The sequence below is a fragment of the Barbus barbus genome (genome assembly GCF_936440315.1).
Source record: "Barbus barbus genome assembly, chromosome: 7".
Classification (NCBI taxonomy): domain Eukaryota; kingdom Metazoa; phylum Chordata; class Actinopteri; order Cypriniformes; family Cyprinidae; genus Barbus; species Barbus barbus.
In genome coordinates, this window is record NC_136735.1 from 12,566,585 (window position 1) to 12,587,529 (window position 20,945).

Below are 20,945 nucleotides of genomic sequence, written 5' to 3' on the forward strand. Positions count from 1 at the left end.
ACCAGATGGAATTGCCGGAGTACCATAATATTGTTATGAAAAATAATGCTTGGAGAAACATTTCATTATCGATGCGTCTGCCATATTACCTCAGCGGATATTCCACATCACAGCAACCACAGAGTGTCAACTGAAAAAACAAAAAAAAATAAAAAAAAATAAGCTGCCCTCTCGAGCGCTCACAGCTGGGCGTTTTCAGCTGGCTTTGGTGGACACGTGGCCTGATTGTTGTGATTTGCAGCTACACATACAGCCTGTGTTAATTTTTTTTTTTTTTAATCAAGTACTTTTTTATTTAAAAGTTAAATAAAAACTGTAAATTATTCTGCTTAAATGTTAATTACGATACATTTTCATTTAATCTTTATTTAAGTACAGTTTTTTAACATTTAAGTACAGTACAGTTTTTATTTCACTTTTAGGTACAATATATTTTAATTTAACAATCAAATGTTTTATTTACCTGGAAGTAAGCACAGTGTTAATGTTAATGTTCAAACTGTGTATTATGCTCTAAGAGGCTAACAAAAATAAATAAAAATGTTTTTTTACTGTGGATAGTGCTACAGCATTTTAATGTTGGTCATAATGGTGGTATTTGGAAAACCAAATATTTTCTGAGGTGGTACTTGGTGTAAAAAGTTTGAGAACCACTGATGTAGGCTATTGTTTAGAGCTTTAGTTAAAAGCAGACCGCAAACTATCTTTACTACAGCCTATAAATGAAAAAAATGTAACACTCAGTGCGGAAGTATACCGCCCTCCCCGGACGCGTCGTTATGATTCTCGTTGACCATGTGAAAGGGAGCATAACACGTTCTCCATAAAATTAACTTAAAAGCATGCCGGACGCGAGCGCGGACGATTATGACGGGTTTCAGACCCAGTTCGCGCACATAATGGAAACAATTTTACAGACTGCTGTCAGGGAAGCGACCAAACTTTATGATGGCTCTTTGCAGCGCCTGAAAGCGGAATTGGTGCAGCTGAGACAAGAGAGAGTCAACACGAAGACAGGTGATCCGTCCAGCCAGAGCACAAAGAGATTCTCTGAAGCCGGGAGCCAGAGGACTGGAAACGTCTCTAAACATCGTGATATTGGCGTGCAGTGTGGTAGGTCTTTTTCTTACAGTGTGTTTCTGGGTTATGGCGTACACTTCCTGGAAAATATGAACGACTTCTAACTGCTTAGACAAAGTCAGATAGTAAATACATAAAATCACTTCTATGGCCTTTTTCTCTTACTCTTCAGCTGTCTAGGGACTTTTCTCATAATCTGTCACTTGCTATGTATACCCTCCTAAATACACAAGATGTTTAGTCTGGTTTTTCAACAGGGTTATTTAGTTTTTAGTTTTTTTCTCAGAAAAGCCCACTTTGGTTGACCAGGGATGCAGCCCTCTTCAGTTTATAGGACAGCGCCTTAATGTGGGAGACATAACTAGTGATAAACTCACAGATCTATGTGCCAGTGAGGATGGGAACAGACAGCTTGCATTGCTCCTCATCAAAAAAGAGGTAAGAAATGACGGGTCACATGATAGTACACTTCCCCTCTTCCTTCCTAACCCTTTTTTTGTTTTGCATATCAATTATGTGGTGAGAAACAGCAGAGTTCATAGACTGAGGTCATATTTCCTCACTGTGAGGGTTTTCTTTATTTAGAGGCTTGGTTGAATATCAAAATACTGTGTGAGGTCAATTAGGATTGAGTTTAAATCTTATGTTCATAGTTGGTCTTTATGGAGTGGACAGTATTTAAATGCTATAGCCCCTTTTATACGTTATTATTTTATGTTTGGTCTCTTCAGCCTCAGGAGACTGAATGCAACGGCTATGCACCAGGATACTTTCTACTAAAGCAAGAGGGTGCTGAGCCCATACTGGTGCGCAGAGAGCCAAATAAGGACATCGTGGAAAGGGGTACAAGAGTCATTCACAAATTCAACTGAATAATGAGAACAATTTTTATATATGTCATATCTTATATGTAGTTCTTTTACAAGTCCACAATGGAGACTCAACTGCTTTGTGTAATATGCATTTACTAGTTTAGCAACAACTGATAGAATTAAATAAAATATAGGTCATTATATAAGCATTTTTAAAGGTTGAACTTTTTACACTTTAATGATTTTTAAAAAATCTTCCATTTACGTATAATTATCATATATGAGCCAATCCTTTTCAAATAAAAAATATGCTTAAATATTTTGAAATTGACCATAAGTATATATGAGCTGTATTTCACTGTTAGGACCAAAACAAAAAAATGAAATGACCCATTCCGTAATGTACACCACTCAGATACTCAGCTAATCTATCTGTTGAGGACTCAATTTGCAACTTTTTATATTTACATTTTGTCTTCCTTATGTTCCTTTCTTGCATCTTCACCTCTCTATTCACAGTTGCGATCCCACCAGCATTGCAGACAATAACCAGGCACAATAACAACCATAGAGGAAAGTCACCACCACCAGTGAGTACTTCCGCTTGTAGTCGCAGAGTGGATTCCAGTGGTCCAAAACCCAATCAAACTATACAACCCATCCGAGGAACATCTGAAAGAACATTGGAAAACACTGAAGGCTTGTCTTCCCAAAACAAAAGACAGAATGCCAGTGCACAAGCGCAGACATCAACTTCTTCAGTACTTCCCAATTTGACCCAGACTCCTGCTTCCAGTGTTAACTCGTCTGTGCCAATGATTGAGCTGTCTGGCACTCTGTCAGTACCTCAAATCAAGCCTACAGCTTCATTAGTTAATCGTCGACCAAACCCAAATCCTCAAACATCAAACCAGAAGGTAGTCCCTCAGAAAGAGGGGTCAAATATCTGTCAAAACACCTACCCAACTCCTGTTCCTCCGAGCCAAGTCTTCGTAACAGAGCCTCATTCGTCCAAACAGCGAGCGCAGGTATTGGTTTCACTCAATACTGAGACATCTCTTTCAACCATTGCCTCGCTAAACCAGGCCACTGAGCCATTAACCCAATGTTCCTCTCAACTTACACAACCACCATTCTTTCCACCACAATCCATCAAAACAACAGCCCAAGAAATGACTCCACAAGTACTCCACACTGTCATGCCATCAGGACACATTCCTGTCCCAGCAGCTCCAAATACTCTTCCACCAGTCCAAGATCGGATTCTCACAACCAATCTTGTTCCTCCTCAATCCCATGTTTTTGCATCCCCACAGGTAATGCCAGGACATTCTGTGAATTCAAGTCCATCATTCCAGTTCCCTTTGGTTCTGCCACACAATCCAGTTCAGGCGACACCACCATCTTATCTGCCAACGCATGTTCCATTTACTTCTCCACATATTCCACTTAACGCAATTCAGGGATCCGTCTCCTTAAACCCACCTCAACCTCCACTCACGCAATCTCAATATCCACCACAATCTGATCAATTCTCCTCTTCTCCAGACCAGTTTTTTCCTCCACCCGATAATACGCCAGGTTTGCTTGAATCTCTTGATACTTTGCATTTGCATTCGCCTATCGTGATAACACCACAGGATGCCCCTGAGCAGGCACCCATGCACCATTTTCAGCCATCTGGGCAGTTTGCACCTCTGCTAACACTGAAGGAGCAACAAGCTGCCGCTTCCGCTAATGTTGTTTTAGGGCGAGTACCCATTCCATCTTTGGATATCTCTACATCTCCAGTTGACCGCTTCGAAGCGGACGTACCATTTTCACCATGCTGCACAGAGAGAAATGATAAAGACCTTTCAGAAGATGATGACACACCCACACTCCAATCTAGACTTAGAAAACAAAGAAAGATTTGCTCCAAATCTAGACAAATAGATCTTGCAGATGAGGATGGCACACTTAGGGTAAAGAATAAGAGGGGGGATCAGGTGCAGAACGACTTGATGAGTGAAACACCAAATTCTGGCTCAAATAACGGAAATCAACTATTACCAAAATCTTCGGGCAAAACACTGCAGAGAAATACAGAGTGTCCCCAGTGTGGAAGGGTCCTCAGCAATGCATCAGCCTTGGAGAACCACATGAGACTTCATACTGGTGAAAGACCTTATACCTGTTCCCAGTGTGGAAAAGCGTTTCCTAGTGTCCGAGGTCTTAACCGGCATATGAAGGTCCATGCAGAGGAAAAGCGGTATCAGTGTGAGGAGTGTGGGAAGAGTTTTGTATACCACTTTACCCTTACTAAACATCATCTTATTCACTCTGGAGAAAGGCCGTTTCCTTGTAAAGTTTGTGGAAAGAGGTTTTTGGCCAAGGCAGACCGGGCTACCCATATGCGAATGCACACCGGAGAAAAGCCGTTCTCGTGCACTCTATGTGGGAAGAAGTTTAAACATAGAGTTGCTCTGAATATGCATATGCAGGGGCATAGAGGAGAGAAACGCTACATCTGCCCCCACTGTGAAAAGGGATTTGTGGATCTAGGCAACTTTAAAAGACACAAACTAATCCACACAGGAGAAAGACCGTTTGAGTGCAAGGAATGTGGGAAACGCTTTACTCAGTCGGCCCATCTCAAGAAACATCTCAACACACAACATGTTACATAAAAAAAAAGCGTTTGGATTGTTCAATATTAAGCATTCAGTTCATCTACTGATAAATATTCTGTTACAGAAAATAAAGTGGTATTAGGCCCGACTGTAAATTAATTTATGAAGATGCCATTTCTAAAAGAGAAAAATAAAAAAAAGTTAACTGCTTTACTGCATTAATTTTGTGCATTGCTCTTTTTCTCATACCAAGCAAAGCAAATAAAATTGCTTACTTTTATTGAAGTGCTTTAATGAAGCACTTTTGAAATGTAAAGTAATAAAATGTGATGATTATCCTGTTCTTTTGTCAATGTGAAACTTTTATACTGCTTGTTTATTTTTTATATATATATTGTTTTTTTTTATAGTATTTTTCTGTTGTCCATCTTACTATAAATATCAATAAAACACCTTAGATGATACCTATGTAAGCTGAGTTTGTTTGTTCCACAGTTTATCTTGAAATAATATTAGGTATATTTTATGTGTTCATATAAATGTACTAGTATGATGCAGACAAGAAAGAAATCATATCAACCACTGGGTGGCGGTGTATGATACCACAGCTTTTATAAACCTCAAGAATGAAATAACTTGCATGAATTGCAGTAGAGATGAAAACAAAACAGGAGCAGAAATACACTGTGAAGAATTGTAAACAGTACGTTTTCATTTTAGGCAAACATGCAAGCACATGTTGAACGGAGTAGCCTGCTTAAAAAAAGATTCAAAGACATATTTGAGTACAAATTCCAGTTTATGTTATGTTGTTAACATATGGATAGCTGGTTGAGATATAGTCAAGATTACATATTCATGTTGCAACGTACCACATCATTCAATGCAAGCACAGTATATTATTAATATAGTGTAGTAAATATTACACTAAACTAGTATGTGACAAAAATGACAATCATAACTTTTGAAATTAATTAAATTCATGTTAATAAAAATAACGTGGGTGATTCCTGAGTCATATTTCTGCCTCTCACATGAATCTATCTTTGAGGTTTGTAAGCAGGTCTGTATAAGCAGCATAGCTCTTCAATGGTAGTCCCCTCCATAGCTGGAAATACCAGTAAAGAAATATTTGGGATGAAATGCCATTTCAGAGCTCTAAGAATGCTTTATATTGCCATAAAAGAATGGGATGAGAAAGAGAAGGATGGGATGACTGTGTATTTGGCTGTAGTGTATTTCACTACAGAGGGAAGGCGTCACATAGGAAACTGTATAAAAGCAGAGATGCCCACAGAGGGAGGGACATGCTGATAAGGCGCGAGCCTGCGCTGGACTTCATGGTGTAACTGCACCTGCCCACGTTCCCTACCTTGTCAACTGCAGACAAAGTCACAGAAGTTGAACAACATGAGGCCTCATACAGACCCATGACCATGATCACACCGTCTTCCACTTTCCTGAAGTTTCCACTGCCTTGCTGGATGGAAATGCTCTCGACGCCTGTGCCATTACCGTCTGTGATGTTGACAGACATTTCCCAGTTTGATGAGCTGCAAGAGGAGGAGTAGCAAATACCCTGTACATCCACAATTTCACATTTTGGAGGTGTGAAGTCAGTAACCTGGATAAAACAGTAAAGGGTGAGTTAAAACAACAGCTTAGTGTTGAATTATGTGGTATATATATTTCATTAAAATGACAGTAAAAATAAGAACATTGTTGTTATTTTAAAATAACTCTTTATTTAAATATATTTTAATTGTAATTTATTCCTGTGATGGCAAAGCTGAATTTTCAGCATCATTACTCCAGTCTTTAGTGTCACGTGATCTTTCAGAAATTATTCTAATATACTGATTTGCTGCTCAAGAAACATTATCAATCATTATTATCAATGTTGAAAACAGTTGAGCTGCAAATAAAAGAATAGTATTCATGAAAACAGAAATCCTTTGTAACAAAATAAAAGTATTCACTACTAAGTTTGATCAATATAACGCATCCTTGCTAAATTAAATCATTTCTACAATAAAAACCATACCGACTCCAAACTTTTGAATGGTAGTATAATAAACATAAGTCAAACACAATTTGTTTTGTGTGAAGAAACAATTGGCTGCCATAGAATTCATTTAGAAATCTAAATTGTCCATTTTCTTATCCTGGGATGCCACGACTGAAATAACATTCCACATACAACCCGAATTCCGGAAATGTTGGGACATTTTTTACATCTGAATAAAATGAAAAAGACTTTCAAATCACATGAGCCAATATTTATTCTAGTGCTGTGAAATGATTAATCGCAATTAATCGCATCCAAAATAAAAGTTTTTGTTTACATAATATATGTATGTGTACTGTCTATGTTTATTATGTATATATAAATACACATACAGTATATATTTTGAAAATATTTACATGTATATACATTTATATTATTATATTTTATGATATATATAAATATATTTAATATATAAACAACATATTTTTCTTAAATATTTACATGCATGTGTTTGTATTTATATATACATAATAAATATACACACTATACACATATTTTATGTAAACAAAAACTTTTATTTTGGATGCGATTAATCGCGATTGATCACGATTAATCATTTGACAGCACTAATTTATTCACAATAGAACATAGAAAACAAATGTTTAAACTGAGAAATTTTACCCTTTTATACATTTTATACTAAATGAGCTCACTTCAAATTTGATGTCTGCTACAGGTCTCAAAAAAGTTGGTACGGTGGCAACAAAGGGCTGAAAAAGCAAGAAATTATGAAAAGCTGGGAGAACATCTAGCAACTAATTAAGTTAATTGACATCAGGTCTGTAACATGATTAGCTGTAAAAGGAATGTCTTAGAGAGGCAGAGTCTCTCAGAAGTAAAGATGGGCAGAGGCTCTCCAATCTGTGAAAGAGTGCAGAAAAAGATTGTGGAATACTTTAAAAACAACATTCCTCAACGTTAAATTGCAAAGGCTTTGCAAATCTCATCATCTACAGTACACATCATCAAATGATGATGAAATTGGAGAAACTGGTTTCAGAGAATCTGGAGAAATCTCTGTGCGTAAGCAACAAGGCTGAAGACCTTTGTTGGATGTCCGTGGTCTTCAGGCCCTCAGACAACACTGCATCACTCATCAGCTAGTCTCAGCCTCAGACGTCACGCCCACGGACCGTTGGCTGAACGTCTGATGCATATGGCACACTTAGCTGGAAACACTTCAGGAGTTTCGAAGTCGTCATCGGATTGGTTAGATTATACAGGATTTCCTGGAGAGGTGTGTGTCGCGTTCTTTAACGTTCCGCTTGGAAACAAATGCCGTAGTGCCAAACCCCCTCACGAAAGAAGAAAGCCGTTGTATTAACAACTGATGACAAGTGCTTGTCAGGATCAACTAAAAGCTGAACTTTCAAAAGTATGTGAAAATTTTAAAGTTCACGGCATAGAATCTTTAAAATATGTCCGCGAGTTTAACACACCGGTCTGTTATTGTGGTGACATTTCCACGCCCCTAAACATGATGTGGAACAAAACAAAACGTGATTGGTTGCTTTACCTGTCAGTCATATGGCCACTTGGGCGGGCCTTGGCCATTCAAAGAGGCCAAAGTTCCCAGACCTTCAGCCGTCAGTCTGAAGGTCTGGCTACGTGAGACTACGGCAGTAAACACAATCCGCCGTGCAATCTGCAGATGCCAACTAAAGCTCTATCATGCAAAAAGGAAGCCATTTGTGAACATGGTCCAGAAGCACCGTCATGTCCTGTGGGCCAAGGCTCATTTAAAATGGACTGTTTCAAAGTGGAAAAGTGTTCTATGGTCAGACGAGTCCAAATTTTACATTCTTGTTGGAAATCACAGACACCATGTCCTTCAGGCTAAAGAAGAGGGAGACCTTCCAGTGTGTTATCGGTGTTCAGTTCAAAAGCCAGCATCTCTGATGGTATGTGGCTGCATAAGTGCCTACGGTATGGGCAGCTTTCATGTTTTGGAAGGCACTATGAATTCTGAAAGGTATATAAAGGTTTTAGAGCAACATATGCGCCCCTCCAGATGATGTCTATTTCAGGGAAGGCCTTGTGTATTTCAGCAGGACAATGCAAAACCACAATTCCACACTTATTATAACAGCATGGCTTCGTAGTAGAAGAGTCCGGGTGCTGAATTGGCCTGCCTGCAGTCCAGATCTTTCACCTATAGAGAACATTTGGTGCATCATTAAACTAAAAATATGTCAAAGATGACCACGAACTCTTCAGCAGCTGGAAACCTATATCCGGCAAGAATGGGACCAAATTCCAACACCAAAACTCCAGAAACTTATAACCTCGATGACCAGACGTCTTCAAACTGTTTTGAAAAGAAGAGGAGATGCTACACCATGGTAAAGATGCCCCCATCCCAACTATTTTGAGACCTGTTGCAGGCATCAAATTTGAAATTAACTCATTTTGTGCATAAAATTTTAAAATTTCTCAGTTTAAACGTGCTATGTTATCTATGTTCCATTGTGAATAAAATATTGGCTCATGTGATTTAAAATACTTTTAGTTTTCATTTTATTCAAATAAAAAAAAAAGAGCGTCCCAACATTTCCGGAATTCAGGTTGTATATATATGCCTCATTTAATTTCCTTATCTAAGTCCACATTCTTTTCCACTGCAATTTCACAAGAGCAGAATGCTTTATCAGTCTGTCTGAAACCTCTGAGGTTACCTTGGAGAGAACAGAAAGCCGAAGGACAGCATAGTTAGAGTCACTTCCTCCAGGACCTTCTGCCTCGATGGTTAGCGTAACATCTGTGCCTGAGACCGTATTACCAGGTGGAGTGAGAGACACTGTCCCCTGAGCACTGCCACCACTCACGAGATTGAGACTGTGAGGACAAAGAAACAGAATTGTAGCACAGAGTTTTGTTCTTGATAAGGAAAGCTGATTAAAGGTTGTATGTGAATCATTACTGAGTGAATTGAGAACTAAGTGGAGGAATTACGTTGATGGATGTGTCATAGGAATGTTTTTGTCATTCCTTGCATTGATTGTGTAGGTACCAGTGGTTCCATTGGTTGTAACAGTAAAATTGAGTTTAAATACTTGTCCTGGCAGCATGGAGTTGTCTGCTATTGCCTGTAGATGGAGAGAAAATAGCATTAGAATTAAAATTAAGATTTGTTTAAATAACTAGCGAGCTGCCTACTGTCTTCTAAAGGAAGTGGGCCTATAATGGTCATGGGAACTTACAAGTTACTGATTTTCATACAAGAGACTTGACCCACAAGTGATTTCAGATATTTATGTTAGCATGTTGATAAGCTAACAACACAACACTTAAATCAGCTTAATAATACAGTCCACAAATATTGAGCATTATAATCAATTTCAAGTTTTAATAAGACTGCAGTAAGAATGCAGTTTGTACCTTGATGGTAATTTTAGACTGAGACATCTGTGTAGTGGTCTGCCTCTGGAACAGACTGGTGAAGGTCTTGTCTTTTCCCTTCAGCATTACCACAAACTCTCCTTTTGGCACGTCATTCACAGTAACCAGGTAATCTCCATTACCGATTTTCTCAGTGGTTCCAATAGACACTTTGACCCCAGACACCTCCATGAGAGCAACCTCCTGCAGCTCTATAGCCTCTGGGCCTTTCTCTCCAGTCAGCGTTAGCAGCAGCTTAGCTGGGGAGCCTAAATAAAAAGCAAAATATCAGAATCAGAATCAGAAAGAGCTTTATTGCCAAGTGTGTTTGCACACACAAGGAATTTGTCTTGGTGTTATGAGCTTCCAGTACAGAAAGTATCTGTACACTTTCATTCAAATCATTTAATAAGAATTGTTTAATAGTAAAACAGGACAACAGTTTTAACCTGTTGACGGCCGCCCATCAATGGCAGCAAGTCCAGGATGGGGTCCTTTGAATTCCTCCACAAAGTCGTAGATGAAAGTAATCGTACTCTGACCTGTAAAACATGGTTTAAAGCAAACCATTTTGTTAACTGTCTACATTAGAAAGGCAAAAAAGGGTCGGAATGCTATCAACATACATCTTAGAGTGCCACAGCTTTTTTATTACCATCAAAATTATTAATTACATATTTTTATTTAATTAATTATCAATTACAATGTTTTTGATCAATACTCCACATTAGCCATTTTCCTCAATATTACAAGAGTAAAGAACAAATATACATTAATATTATGACTACTCTGAAGATTTTAGCATGGTAATGGCAGTGGTAATGTATTGGGTCTTGGCAGAATAGATCTGCTACACTGCTGAATTGCTGCTGTTGTTGGTTATTGTTGTTGTTTTAGATTATTGCTGATATTGCTGTCTATGCGGTGCTGTGCTATGAGTATTTAAGATATACTGCTGCTGCACAAATAGTATATGTAATAACCTGTAGCAGAACTATACAGGTGGAGCTGGGGAAGGTGGAGGGTTTCTGAGGAACTCTGAAATCCTCAAGCGAATGCTAACCAGCCGTTTAAATGTAAAGCAGCAAACCCATTGGCTGCTTATCAACATGAACCAATCAGCTTTGTTTTAATGCTTTAGTTTAACACTGTGAATAACATAGTTTGCATTAAGGACCCATCAGCCTGAGTTTCATGAGAGAACTTGTCATTAATCTGTATTATTCTCAAAACAGGTTGACAAAAACTTTAGTGTTCGGCTTTGCATTGGTTTATCAAATAAGTACATGATGGCTCACCCATCACTTTTATGGTGTAAGGCTGAGTTGTTGTCATGTCAATATACCACAGGCCCATCTCTGTTGACTTTAATTGGATTCGTTGCAGGTTTCCCACTTTCTGAATTGTTCCCAGAGGTCCGTTGACAACAGTGTTAGATTGAGTCACTCCTGGAAGCAAGTGTATTCCGTTAAGCAATAATGGAGGAACTTACTTTGGTATCTTATATTGAAGCTGAGCACAATATAATACAATCAATTCCCATTGGGGTTATTATAGTTTTAAATTTTTTTTTTAGTTTTTCTTTCTTTTCTTTTTACAATTTTATTTTCAGTAACTTTAGTTTAGTTTAGTTTTCCTAACTGGTACCATGTACAGTATCAAAAGTTAATTTTTGAATGTATTTTGGTTACAAAAATATTTTTATTTTAGTTAATTTAGTAAAAAGTGTCTTTGAATTTACCTGTAGGGCTGTGCAGGTTGAAAGTGAGGCCAGTTCCTGTGATATAGATGGTAGTGTTGGACACAGACCCATCCAGCAGGAAGGGGAAATTCTCTACTCGTCCTGGATCCCTGGAGCACTGAAGAATTGTCACCTGATAGATGAAGAAAGAGTGTGCAAATAAAGTTCTTTGAAGATGCTGTTTTTTTGTATTTGCAATGTCAGTCAGCTAGTTTAAAATTACTATGCTGATCATACCAGGGCTGAAGTAGAGGTGTCAACAATAATGTCAGTGGCTTGAGAGATGCTGGACTTGGAGACCTCAATGGCTTGACCACCAGAGGCCAAGGCCATGTCATAATACACCTTAAATTGTGACGATGCACTCAATGCCCTTCTCTTCCTGCTTGATGCTGTCAGTATGAAAGATACCTGAAAAGAAAGGCCGAGAGATAGAAAAGTGGGAAACTGATGGAGGGCTGGTGAAAATTTTGATGGCTAGGGCTGCATGTGAAACAAGGATGGATAGTTTTACCGTAGACTTGGTGCTGCGAATGAGGGCAATGATGGTTTTCTTCAGGTGTATATCCTTAGCTGGAGCATCCGTGAACACATATATATATGAGGAGGAAGGAGCTCCTGTCAGAGCCAACTGTGGGAGAAACAGAAGGTTAGAAAGGAGAAGGAACCTTGACTCTTTGTTCAATAATCTAATATTTCATAGCACTAACTGGGAACTATATTGGTAGTATTCACATATGACGATTGAGATGATTGGCTTGAGAGGCCACAAAACACAGTACCTGAAGTGCTGACAGGCACATTTCTGGGATATCTCCTCCACCATGAACTGTAATCTTGGAGATCTCTGACTTCATCACATCTGGGTCTGTGGTTCTTATTAATGGTCCAAATTCTACAAATTCATACAAAATATATACAAATTATGTCTTTAAATAATTTAGATTTATATTCATTTAGACTATGTCTGTTCACTTTTGCCATAATACGAATGAAAAAGTATGTTATTGCCCTGTTTCAAGGTAATATTTTAAGTCACCATGAGCACATTCCCAAAACAAAGCCTTTATTATGCTTCATTATGCTTATGTCTCCTAATTTCTCCTAATCTCCTTATGCTGCCGATTTGCTGCACCCTTTCTGGGAAATAAAGGTTTGTATACATTTGATTTCATTTATAAAGTCTTTAATGTGGTGTATATTAGCCTATGTTATTTTACGCAACGCAACATAAGGACGAGATGTCAGTCAGCTGCGTCATTATGCTTATTATGCTAAGATGCCTAATTTTGGTCAAATATTAAGGCAGCACTTCATGTTTTTTCACAGACAACGACAAAAAGATAATGAACAAATGTTGGTAATAAATGAACCAATTATAAATTGCATAGTCAAAACAGTTTTGCATCAATCAAAACAGTTCAGTGTGATTAAAATGGATTATTTTTACCAAATATTTTTATGCGCTATATTTGATATGTTTTTTTGCACTCACGTGGATCATTAAACGGCACCAGAATGTATTCAGATGGTTCATCTTGAGTTCCTTTTTTACTGTCAATGATGTCGAAGGCGACTCTCTTGGCCTCTGCAATGTCGTCTGCCATACTGCCTGTGGTGTCAATCACAAAAGCCAGCACTGCAGATCGCGCAACACCCATCAGCCTGATGGAGGAGGAAAAAGAGAAAAATATTTTGGTCAGTGGATTCAAAAGCAAATTTTAGAAAAAAAAAACATTTATATTTCCATACACCATTAAGAAGTATGTGGGAAATGAGACTTTTTAAAGTATCTTCTGCTCAAGAAGCATTTCTTATTATTACAGTTCAAAACTAACAGCACAAGTTGTGCTGTTAAAAAAATGTGGAAACTGTGATATGTTTTTTTCAGGATTCTTTGATGAATAGAAAAGAACAGCATTTATTAGAAATAGAAATATATTTGTAACATTATAAATGTCTTTACTGTCACATTTGATTAATCTAATTCAAATTTTCTAAATACAAGTATTAAGCTATTAAAAAAAATCTTACTGACGTCAAGCATTTGAACAGTAGTGTAGAGAACAGGTTGTTAAGGGAACAACTCCCAGCTTTGCAAGTTATAAAAGGTTTAAGAAGGTTTGTCTAAAGATATATAAGAAATCTATCTCCATACTGAAGGTAGTTAGTGTTTCCTATAGCTCCACGTATGTCCTCTAGCAGCTCCATTGTGGCTTCAGCTGCCAGGTTCACAGCATTATTGTGTAGATTAGCATTGTAGGAATGGTTCTCATCTTTACTGATCCCACCTCGAGGATTCTGGCTACTGCTGAGATCAGTCTCCCCACCATGGCTACATTTTCCTTTTACACACATAAAAGACAAATAAGAGCAGTGTTGGGGAAAGTTACTTTTAAAAGTAATGCATTAGTGATCAAACTCCATCGCACACCTGCAAGTAATAGTTGCGTAGGACAAAGGACCAACCAGGTGGATCGCCTCAACAGACAAGCAATTCCCGCACACTATCGTAACTTGCAAATTATCGTAAACAGTTACAAATTATGATAGTTACAACAACCAACAAAGATCCCACTACAAATTCACAAGATCATCTAAAATACATAAACAACACGTTGTCTTCAAACAGCATCAAATTATTACACCAATCAGTCAAAACTCCATAACAACTCAAACTCATTATAAATTCATAATAGAAACGGCACATCATTCAAAACAATTACACCACTATAACATTACATTAAATGGTGCTTCATCGTTCATACCCATAGGTGATAAAGTTTGAAGGGTATAAATCCAAAACAATTCACGTCTCTGTAGAAGTAATTCAATGTCTCCACCCCTAGGTGGCAAAGTTACTTTCTCAATCCCACAAAAACTTAAAAAAAAAAAAAAAAAAAGTGAAAGTCGTGACGTATTGTCAAGTATGGTGCCCCATACTCGAAATTGGTGCTCTGCGTTTAACCCATCCAAGTGCACACACACAGCAGTGAGTAGTGAACAAATGCACACACACACACACACACACACACACACACCGTGAACACACACCCAGAGCAGTGGGCAGCCATGCTGCGGCACCCGGGGAGCAATTGGGGGTTCGGTGCCTTGCTCAAGGGCACCTCAGTCGTGGTATTGAGGGTGGAGAGAGCGCTGGACATTCACTCCCCCCACCTACAATTCCTGCCGGCCGGGGACTCGAACCCGCAACCTTTCGATTACGAGTCCGACTCTCTAGCCATTAGGCCACGACTTCAAATTTAAAAAGTGTGCCGCAACTGGATAATTCATATCTTTTCTTCTGATCGAACTCTTATGTTCACTAATTCTTTGTTTCAATTGACGTGACGTTTTTCCCACATAGCCTATACCACAAGGACAACGGATCAAGTACACAACATGAGTGGAAACACAAGTAATCACAGATTTGATGTTATATTTTTTACCAGTTCTAGGATGACAAAAAAACGATGTTTTAAAAGTATTATTACACTGAGCACAATTCCCACACCGATAATTGCCCTTCTGTGTAGGACTAAGTAAACTCTGAGATGCACGAGAACTGGCGCTCTGAAAACGAGCATGTACCAAGCTATCTTTTAAATTCCTGGCGCGTTTATATACAATCAAAGGAGGATATCTAAAAATATCCTTCAACTCCGAATCAGAAGACAATAAATGCCAGTGTTTTTTAAAAATTGATTTTATCATGTAAGACTTAGGTGAGTATGTTGTAATACAAGCAAAGGAGTACTTTCTTGTTTTCATTATCTTCTTTTTTAGCAATTCAGACCGTGTCTTTTTAAAAGCTGTATTATATCCATCTTCGACCCAGTCCAAAGGATAACCTCTGTTCAAAAAATTATTTTTCATGATTTTCGATTTCTCAATAAAATCGGAATCAGAATGGCAAATCCTCCTCAATCTATAGAACTGACTCTAGGCAGTCCTTTTCTTAAAAAAGTCGGATGAAAACTGGTAGCAAGTAAAAGTGTGTTACGATCAGTCTCTTTTGTAAACAAAGTTGTAGTCAAATTGCCTTCGTTCTTCTGTACCCACATATCAAGGAAATGTACTCTAGATGAATTAATTTCAGAAGTAAATTCTAAGTCGTCAACCAAGTTATTCAAATATATCACAAATTCTCGAGCCTCATTATGATCACCCAAAAAAATTGTAAAAAAAAAAGTAATGCATTACAATATTTCTTTACTAACCAAAAAATAACTACGCTCTAAAAATGCTGGGTTATTTATTTGTATTTATTTTTTTTACCCAAATGCTGGGTTCAGCCTGTTGGATCATTTTATTGGGTTGTTTTAAATATTTTTACAGGCGCTGGGTTATTTTTTTAACCCAAATTCTGAGTTCAGCTTGTTGGATCATCTTATTGGGTTATTTTTTTTATATTTTTACCCAGGTGCTGGGTAGTTTTTCTGTAACTAATTTGCAGGGTCATTTTTAACGCTGGGTTATTTTTTTCTACCTAACCGCTGGGTTGATCCTGTCTCTGATTAAACAACCCAGCTGCTGAGCCACAGTCAGAGCACAGGCTTTTTGCAGTTCTCAGAGCCGCCGATTTGGTGCACTCTTTCTGGGAAATAAAGGTTTGTATACATTTTATTTCATTTATTAAGTCTTTAATGTGGTGTATATTAGCCTATATTATTTTACACAACGCAACATAAGGACGAGATGTCTGTCGCATGATGGAAATTAGATATTTGTCTTATTTAACATAGCCTATTTAATTATTGCAGGTTTATATAATTTTCTGAGTTTTCATCCAACTGTTTTCATTCTTTTTGAGGAATACTGAATCTGTTTTTGTGCAGGTGAGATGAGTAAATACATGTTCATATTTAGTCTAGAACTACATTAAGATCATGTTCACACAGCGCACACAACAGCTGCATTTACTCCCTATTTCTCTCAACATGGCAACACCAGAGCTGTCAGTCAATACCTGGGAAATAAAGTAACTGGAGTTTGGCCTACTTAATTGAAAAAGTAACTCAGATATTTCCTTATAAATTAAAAAAATAATGCGTTACTTTACTAGTTAAAAAAAAATAATCTGATTATGTAACGCATAATGCGTTATCCCCATCACTGAAAAAGAGTTACTGAAGTTTTAAAACTTAAGAATATTTTCTCTCCAAATCAACTTTATCAAATCCACATTCTTTTAAACAGTAGATTTTGCTCTTTTTTCCACTTCTAATCCTAATATTGAAGTCTTGCTTAAGTGAGAAAATGGAATAAATCAGATACCTTATTTTTTATGCGTCAAAGGCATTTTGAATTAGTTTTTTTTAACTTACATTGCTAAGTTATGAACTACTAGATGTTTTAGTTCTGCTTTTACTTTTTAATTGCTGTCACAAAGTTGTTTTCTTTGGTAAACTTGGACACTGCTTAACTGAAACCACTTCTTACCCCATGAACACAATATAACAAATAGATTTTGCTGTATTATGTAATAATGGAAAGAAAAAAAAGTGCAAAGTGTGTCAGGAAATAAGCTGAACCACAACCTTACAACATCCACCAACATCGTAGTTTCAACAACATTATTTGAAATAAGTCCACACTCAGTTGTTTACCCATATGACAATTTAAAAGAGCTGAACACCAAAACTTGGTCATTTGAGTTTGATTTGTGTTTTCAACAACTCATCTATTTACATAGTTACTAGGTTTTGCAAAACCAAGACTGTAAAATTAAGTTACTAAGTAGTTACTACTACATTTTGAGTTCAACTTGAATTTTTTACAGTATCCGTGTCTCTAACCTTGAGGTTTTTCAGGGGAGAACAAGCCCATATATCCTGAAGTGAGGTACTTCCCATTCAGAATGGCAGGAAGCAGCTGGTTTGGACAGGTACCACTGGCACAGTCACTGCATGTTGGCATTGCAGTGTCTACACATTAACACATACACATAGCAAATCATCAGTCATACACTCAATTTGCTTATTTGCTGTTTAGGATCAGTCAACATAGATTGATCTCACACAATATGATATGTACTCCCAAGTGTAACCTGTTATCAGTTAAGCACCAAGTCATCTGTTCACTTATCTCCAGTTTTCATTGAAGCTATTACACATGAACATTAGACATTGGACAACACACACAAAAAAAATGGAGTAATTTGTTTTTTTCCACATCGGAGTCTCTCTCAAAAATCACACCCACTGGCTATATGTACCTGCAATCTTCTCAATGTTGAGATCCGGTCTGATGAGGTTGGCATATGGACTTTTGTTACCTAATTCAACCCAGTTACTGTGGCTGTAAAAATCCTGGCGGGGGAAACATGAATTAAAATGAATGCTTAACTTAATATTAATGATGAAAGTTTTATTTGTTGTTGTTGTTTTGTTTTTGCTTATAGATACTCCTTTTAAGGAAACGTGTCACAACCATTAGCAAAAACATTTCTCATAATTATATTATTATAATGATCATATATATTATTAATATAAAAGTTTTAAGTTTAAAGTTATTTCTATCTTTTGCTGTAGTGTGTCAGTAGGAAATATCAGTTAACATTTCCAAACAATCCTTTTGCTATTAATTGTAATAATTTTTGTCTGACAACAGCCAGTGCTCCACACAGAGATCTGATCTCATCATCATCCAGTCTGTCTGGAATGACATGAAGAAACACAACAAAACACAACAATCCAGAAGAACTGTGGCAACGTCTCCAAGATGCTTCAAGAGACCGCATTTTAGAGAAACATGTATATTTATATTTATTAGGGGTTTAGATTTTGTATGCTTTTAGTAGTTAATGTATTTTCAATAGATAGTTAATGAGTAAAAACATGTTCTTGAGCAATTCCAAGGTAATATGCTTGTGCAATGTCTTAGTCACTGTCACTGATTATCTTTCTCTCACTGACCTGCAGTGTGTGACACACTCGCCCCAGTGTTTCTCGGGCAGACTGAAAGTTGTCGTTGCGGACATTCGCTTTAATGGCCGCAGTCCCCTGAATGATAAGGTTGCGTCCCTCACTGAAGGCCTCATTATTGAAGTGGTGTGGTGCGCTGCTCATGAAGTCCTGGTCCACCAAGCCATTCTGCTTGTAGATCTGATTCAGTGCCGTGCGAAACTTGGCCCCCGACACCTTACCTGTGGCTGTGCCCAGACATGCACGCAGCAGCTCTTCTACTGATGGGCCCTGAGTTAAAGTGGGAAATTAAATTATGTGTCATCGTTTTGAAAAATGACTTGGTCTATATGTCTTTCAAAGAAGTGCGCAGCTTTCATGGTAGTGTTGTTTTATGCCTCTGCTTGTACACAAACTCACCGTGGGTTTGAAATCTCTTCCTTCTGATTCAGCCACTGCTTCACACACCTCATGGATCTTCGCCATTACAGCATGGCCAGTAATGGTCACATGGGTGTTTCCGCTACCCCCAATTGAAATAAATGCCTGCACCCTGGACACCACTAGTGCGATCAGGACCACGAAAGGCACTGATGACTTCATGATCGTCTGAATTAAGTGAACAAATATTTACATTTAGTAAAGCCTGTGCAACAGCACTAGATAAAGATATGTGAAAACAGCTATGTAACAGAGACATTTTAATTTCATTTTTCATTGTGAGACACTGAGACTTTTTCTCAGTCATATAGCTGCTTTTATGAAAATGTACTGTAGCCATATTTTTATTTCTTGTAGTAATAATGTGAGGGACACGTTGTTGTTTTTTAATGCCAAATAAAAGTAAACTAACTAAACCAGTCAAATTAAGTGAAAAAATAAAGAAATTTAAATCTTTGGAGAGAACTGAGGGGAATTAGGTTAAAATATTATAAAAATATGCAGTATATAAAAGTGTGTAATATATCTGTTTCTGTTTAGTTTCCTTTCTGCCCATATTTGGTTCTTCCTGTTTTAGTTCATGACCCAGTTCTGTTAATTAGTTATATGCATCACCTGTGTTTGATTAATTATCTAGTTTGCTCCTTTGTTTCCTGTTTCTTTATAAGTCCTCAGTTCTGCCTTTATGTTTGTCGGATATTAAGTTTGTAATGGTTTAGAGTGTGTTGAAGCTAATAAATATACCTTTTGTTATTCTCTGTCGTGCGCTCCTATTGCCACAACCACCAACCGTGACAGAATATCCGACCTATACCGAAGGATGGAGTGGGCTGACCGGATCGTAGCTCTGGCCCAACAAGATCTACCGCTGCCGGAGTATGCGTTGGGGTTCAGCAGAATCGCCGTCTGGACGGGGCTGGACGACGCAACGCTGAACTCCTTGTTCTGGATCGGGGCAAATTACCATCGCTCCGTAGACCTCCCAGACACCACCGGACTCAGCTGGAGAGAAGGGATCCTCCGGTGTCTGGAGAGTGTTCTGCCCCGATCCAGAACCAACACGCCGACCGCAGCTCGCTCCAGCCAACTGCCGTCCGAGGCAAAGATGATTCCACCCACGGCGATGAATGTTCCGCCTGCGGCGAGGAGGATACCGCCGCAACAGGCGACGAACGTTGCGCCGTTTACGGCGATGATGGTCCCGTCCAGCCCACCTGAGTTCCCGCTGGTCCCGTCCCGCCCACCTGAGTTCCCGCTGGTCCCGTCCCGCCCACCTGAGTTCCCGCTGGTCCCGTCCCGCCCACCTGAGTTCCCGCTGGTCCCGTCCAGCCCACCTGAGTTCCCGCTGGTCCCGTCCAGCCCACCTGAGTTCCCGCTGGTCCCGTCCAGCCCACCTGAAGTCCCGCTGGTCCCGTCCAGCCCCGCACCTCCCGTGCGCCCTCTAATGTCCGCGCTGCAAGAGCGCCCTCTAATGTCCGCGCGGCAAGCGCGCCCTCTAATGTCCGCGCTGCAAGAGCGCCCCTTTGAATCCGCGCTGCAAGAGCGCCCCCAAGTGTCCGTGCTGCCAGAGCACCCTCCTGCGTCTCCGCTGGTCTCATCCAGCCCTCCTTCGTCTCCGCTGGTTCTATCCAGCTTCGCGCCTCCCGTGCGCCCTCAAGTGTCCGCGCTGCAAGAGCGCCCTCAAGTGTCCGTGCTGCAAGAGCGCCCTCAAGTGTCTGCGCTGCAAGAGCGCCCTCAAGAGTCCGTGCTGCAAGAGCGCCCTCCTGCATCTACGCTGGTCCCGTCCAGCTCTCCTTCGTCTCCGCTGGTTCCGTCCAGCTCCGCGCCTCCAGAGCGCCCTCAGGCGCCCGCTCCCCCAGAGCGCCCTCAGGCGCCCGCTCCCCCAGAGCGCCCTCAGGCGCCCGCTCC

General features: G+C 39.1%; 2 protein-coding genes across 2 annotated transcripts; one reads left to right on the plus strand and one right to left on the minus strand.

The window, feature by feature from the left end:
- The first annotated feature begins 742 nt into the window (after positions 1 to 742).
- Positions 743 to 4,967, plus strand: LOC306872029 (uncharacterized protein). The gene is made up of 4 exons (XM_079420359.1): positions 743 to 1,113; positions 1,367 to 1,518; positions 1,812 to 1,923; positions 2,412 to 4,967. Exons 1-4 carry the CDS (start codon positions 843 to 845, stop codon positions 4,559 to 4,561), a joined length of 2,685 nt encoding a protein of 894 aa, XP_079276485.1. The 5' UTR covers positions 743 to 842; the 3' UTR covers positions 4,562 to 4,967.
- Positions 4,968 to 5,092: 125 nt separating this feature from the next.
- LOC306872028 (von Willebrand factor A domain-containing protein 7-like) lies at positions 5,093 to 20,497 on the minus strand. The gene is made up of 18 exons (XM_079420358.1): positions 20,402 to 20,497; positions 19,782 to 20,341; positions 19,017 to 19,205; positions 18,609 to 18,887; positions 17,909 to 18,002; positions 17,490 to 17,618; positions 13,850 to 14,036; positions 13,187 to 13,356; positions 12,474 to 12,586; positions 12,206 to 12,322; positions 11,929 to 12,102; positions 11,692 to 11,824; positions 11,249 to 11,398; positions 10,400 to 10,492; positions 9,951 to 10,219; positions 9,525 to 9,658; positions 9,248 to 9,407; positions 5,093 to 6,128 (listed from the first exon to the last, which is right to left on the minus strand). Exons 3-18 carry the CDS (start codon positions 19,197 to 19,199, stop codon positions 5,748 to 5,750), a joined length of 2,766 nt encoding a protein of 921 aa, XP_079276484.1. The 5' UTR covers positions 19,200 to 19,205; positions 19,782 to 20,341; positions 20,402 to 20,497; the 3' UTR covers positions 5,093 to 5,747.
- Positions 20,498 to 20,945: the final 448 nt, after the last annotated feature.

Coding starts and splice junctions, on each gene's coding strand:
- LOC306872029 (XM_079420359.1), top strand. CDS start 843: ATGCCGGACGCGAGCGCGGACGATTATGACGGGTTTCAGACCCAGTTC. Junction 1,114..1,366: donor TGATATTGGCGTGCAGTGTG/GTAGGTCTTTTT, acceptor TTTTTTTCTCAG/AAAAGCCCACTTTGGTTGAC. Junction 1,519..1,811: donor TGCTCCTCATCAAAAAAGAG/GTAAGAAATGAC, acceptor TGGTCTCTTCAG/CCTCAGGAGACTGAATGCAA.
- LOC306872028 (XM_079420358.1), bottom strand. CDS start 19,199: ATGAAGTCATCAGTGCCTTTCGTGGTCCTGATCGCACTAGTGGTGTCC. Junction 18,888..19,016: donor GAAGAGATTTCAAACCCACG/GTGAGTTTGTGT, acceptor ACTTTAACTCAG/GGCCCATCAGTAGAAGAGCT. Junction 12,323..12,473: donor TGTGCCTGTCAGCACTTCAG/GTACTGTGTTTT, acceptor TTTCTCCCACAG/TTGGCTCTGACAGGAGCTCC.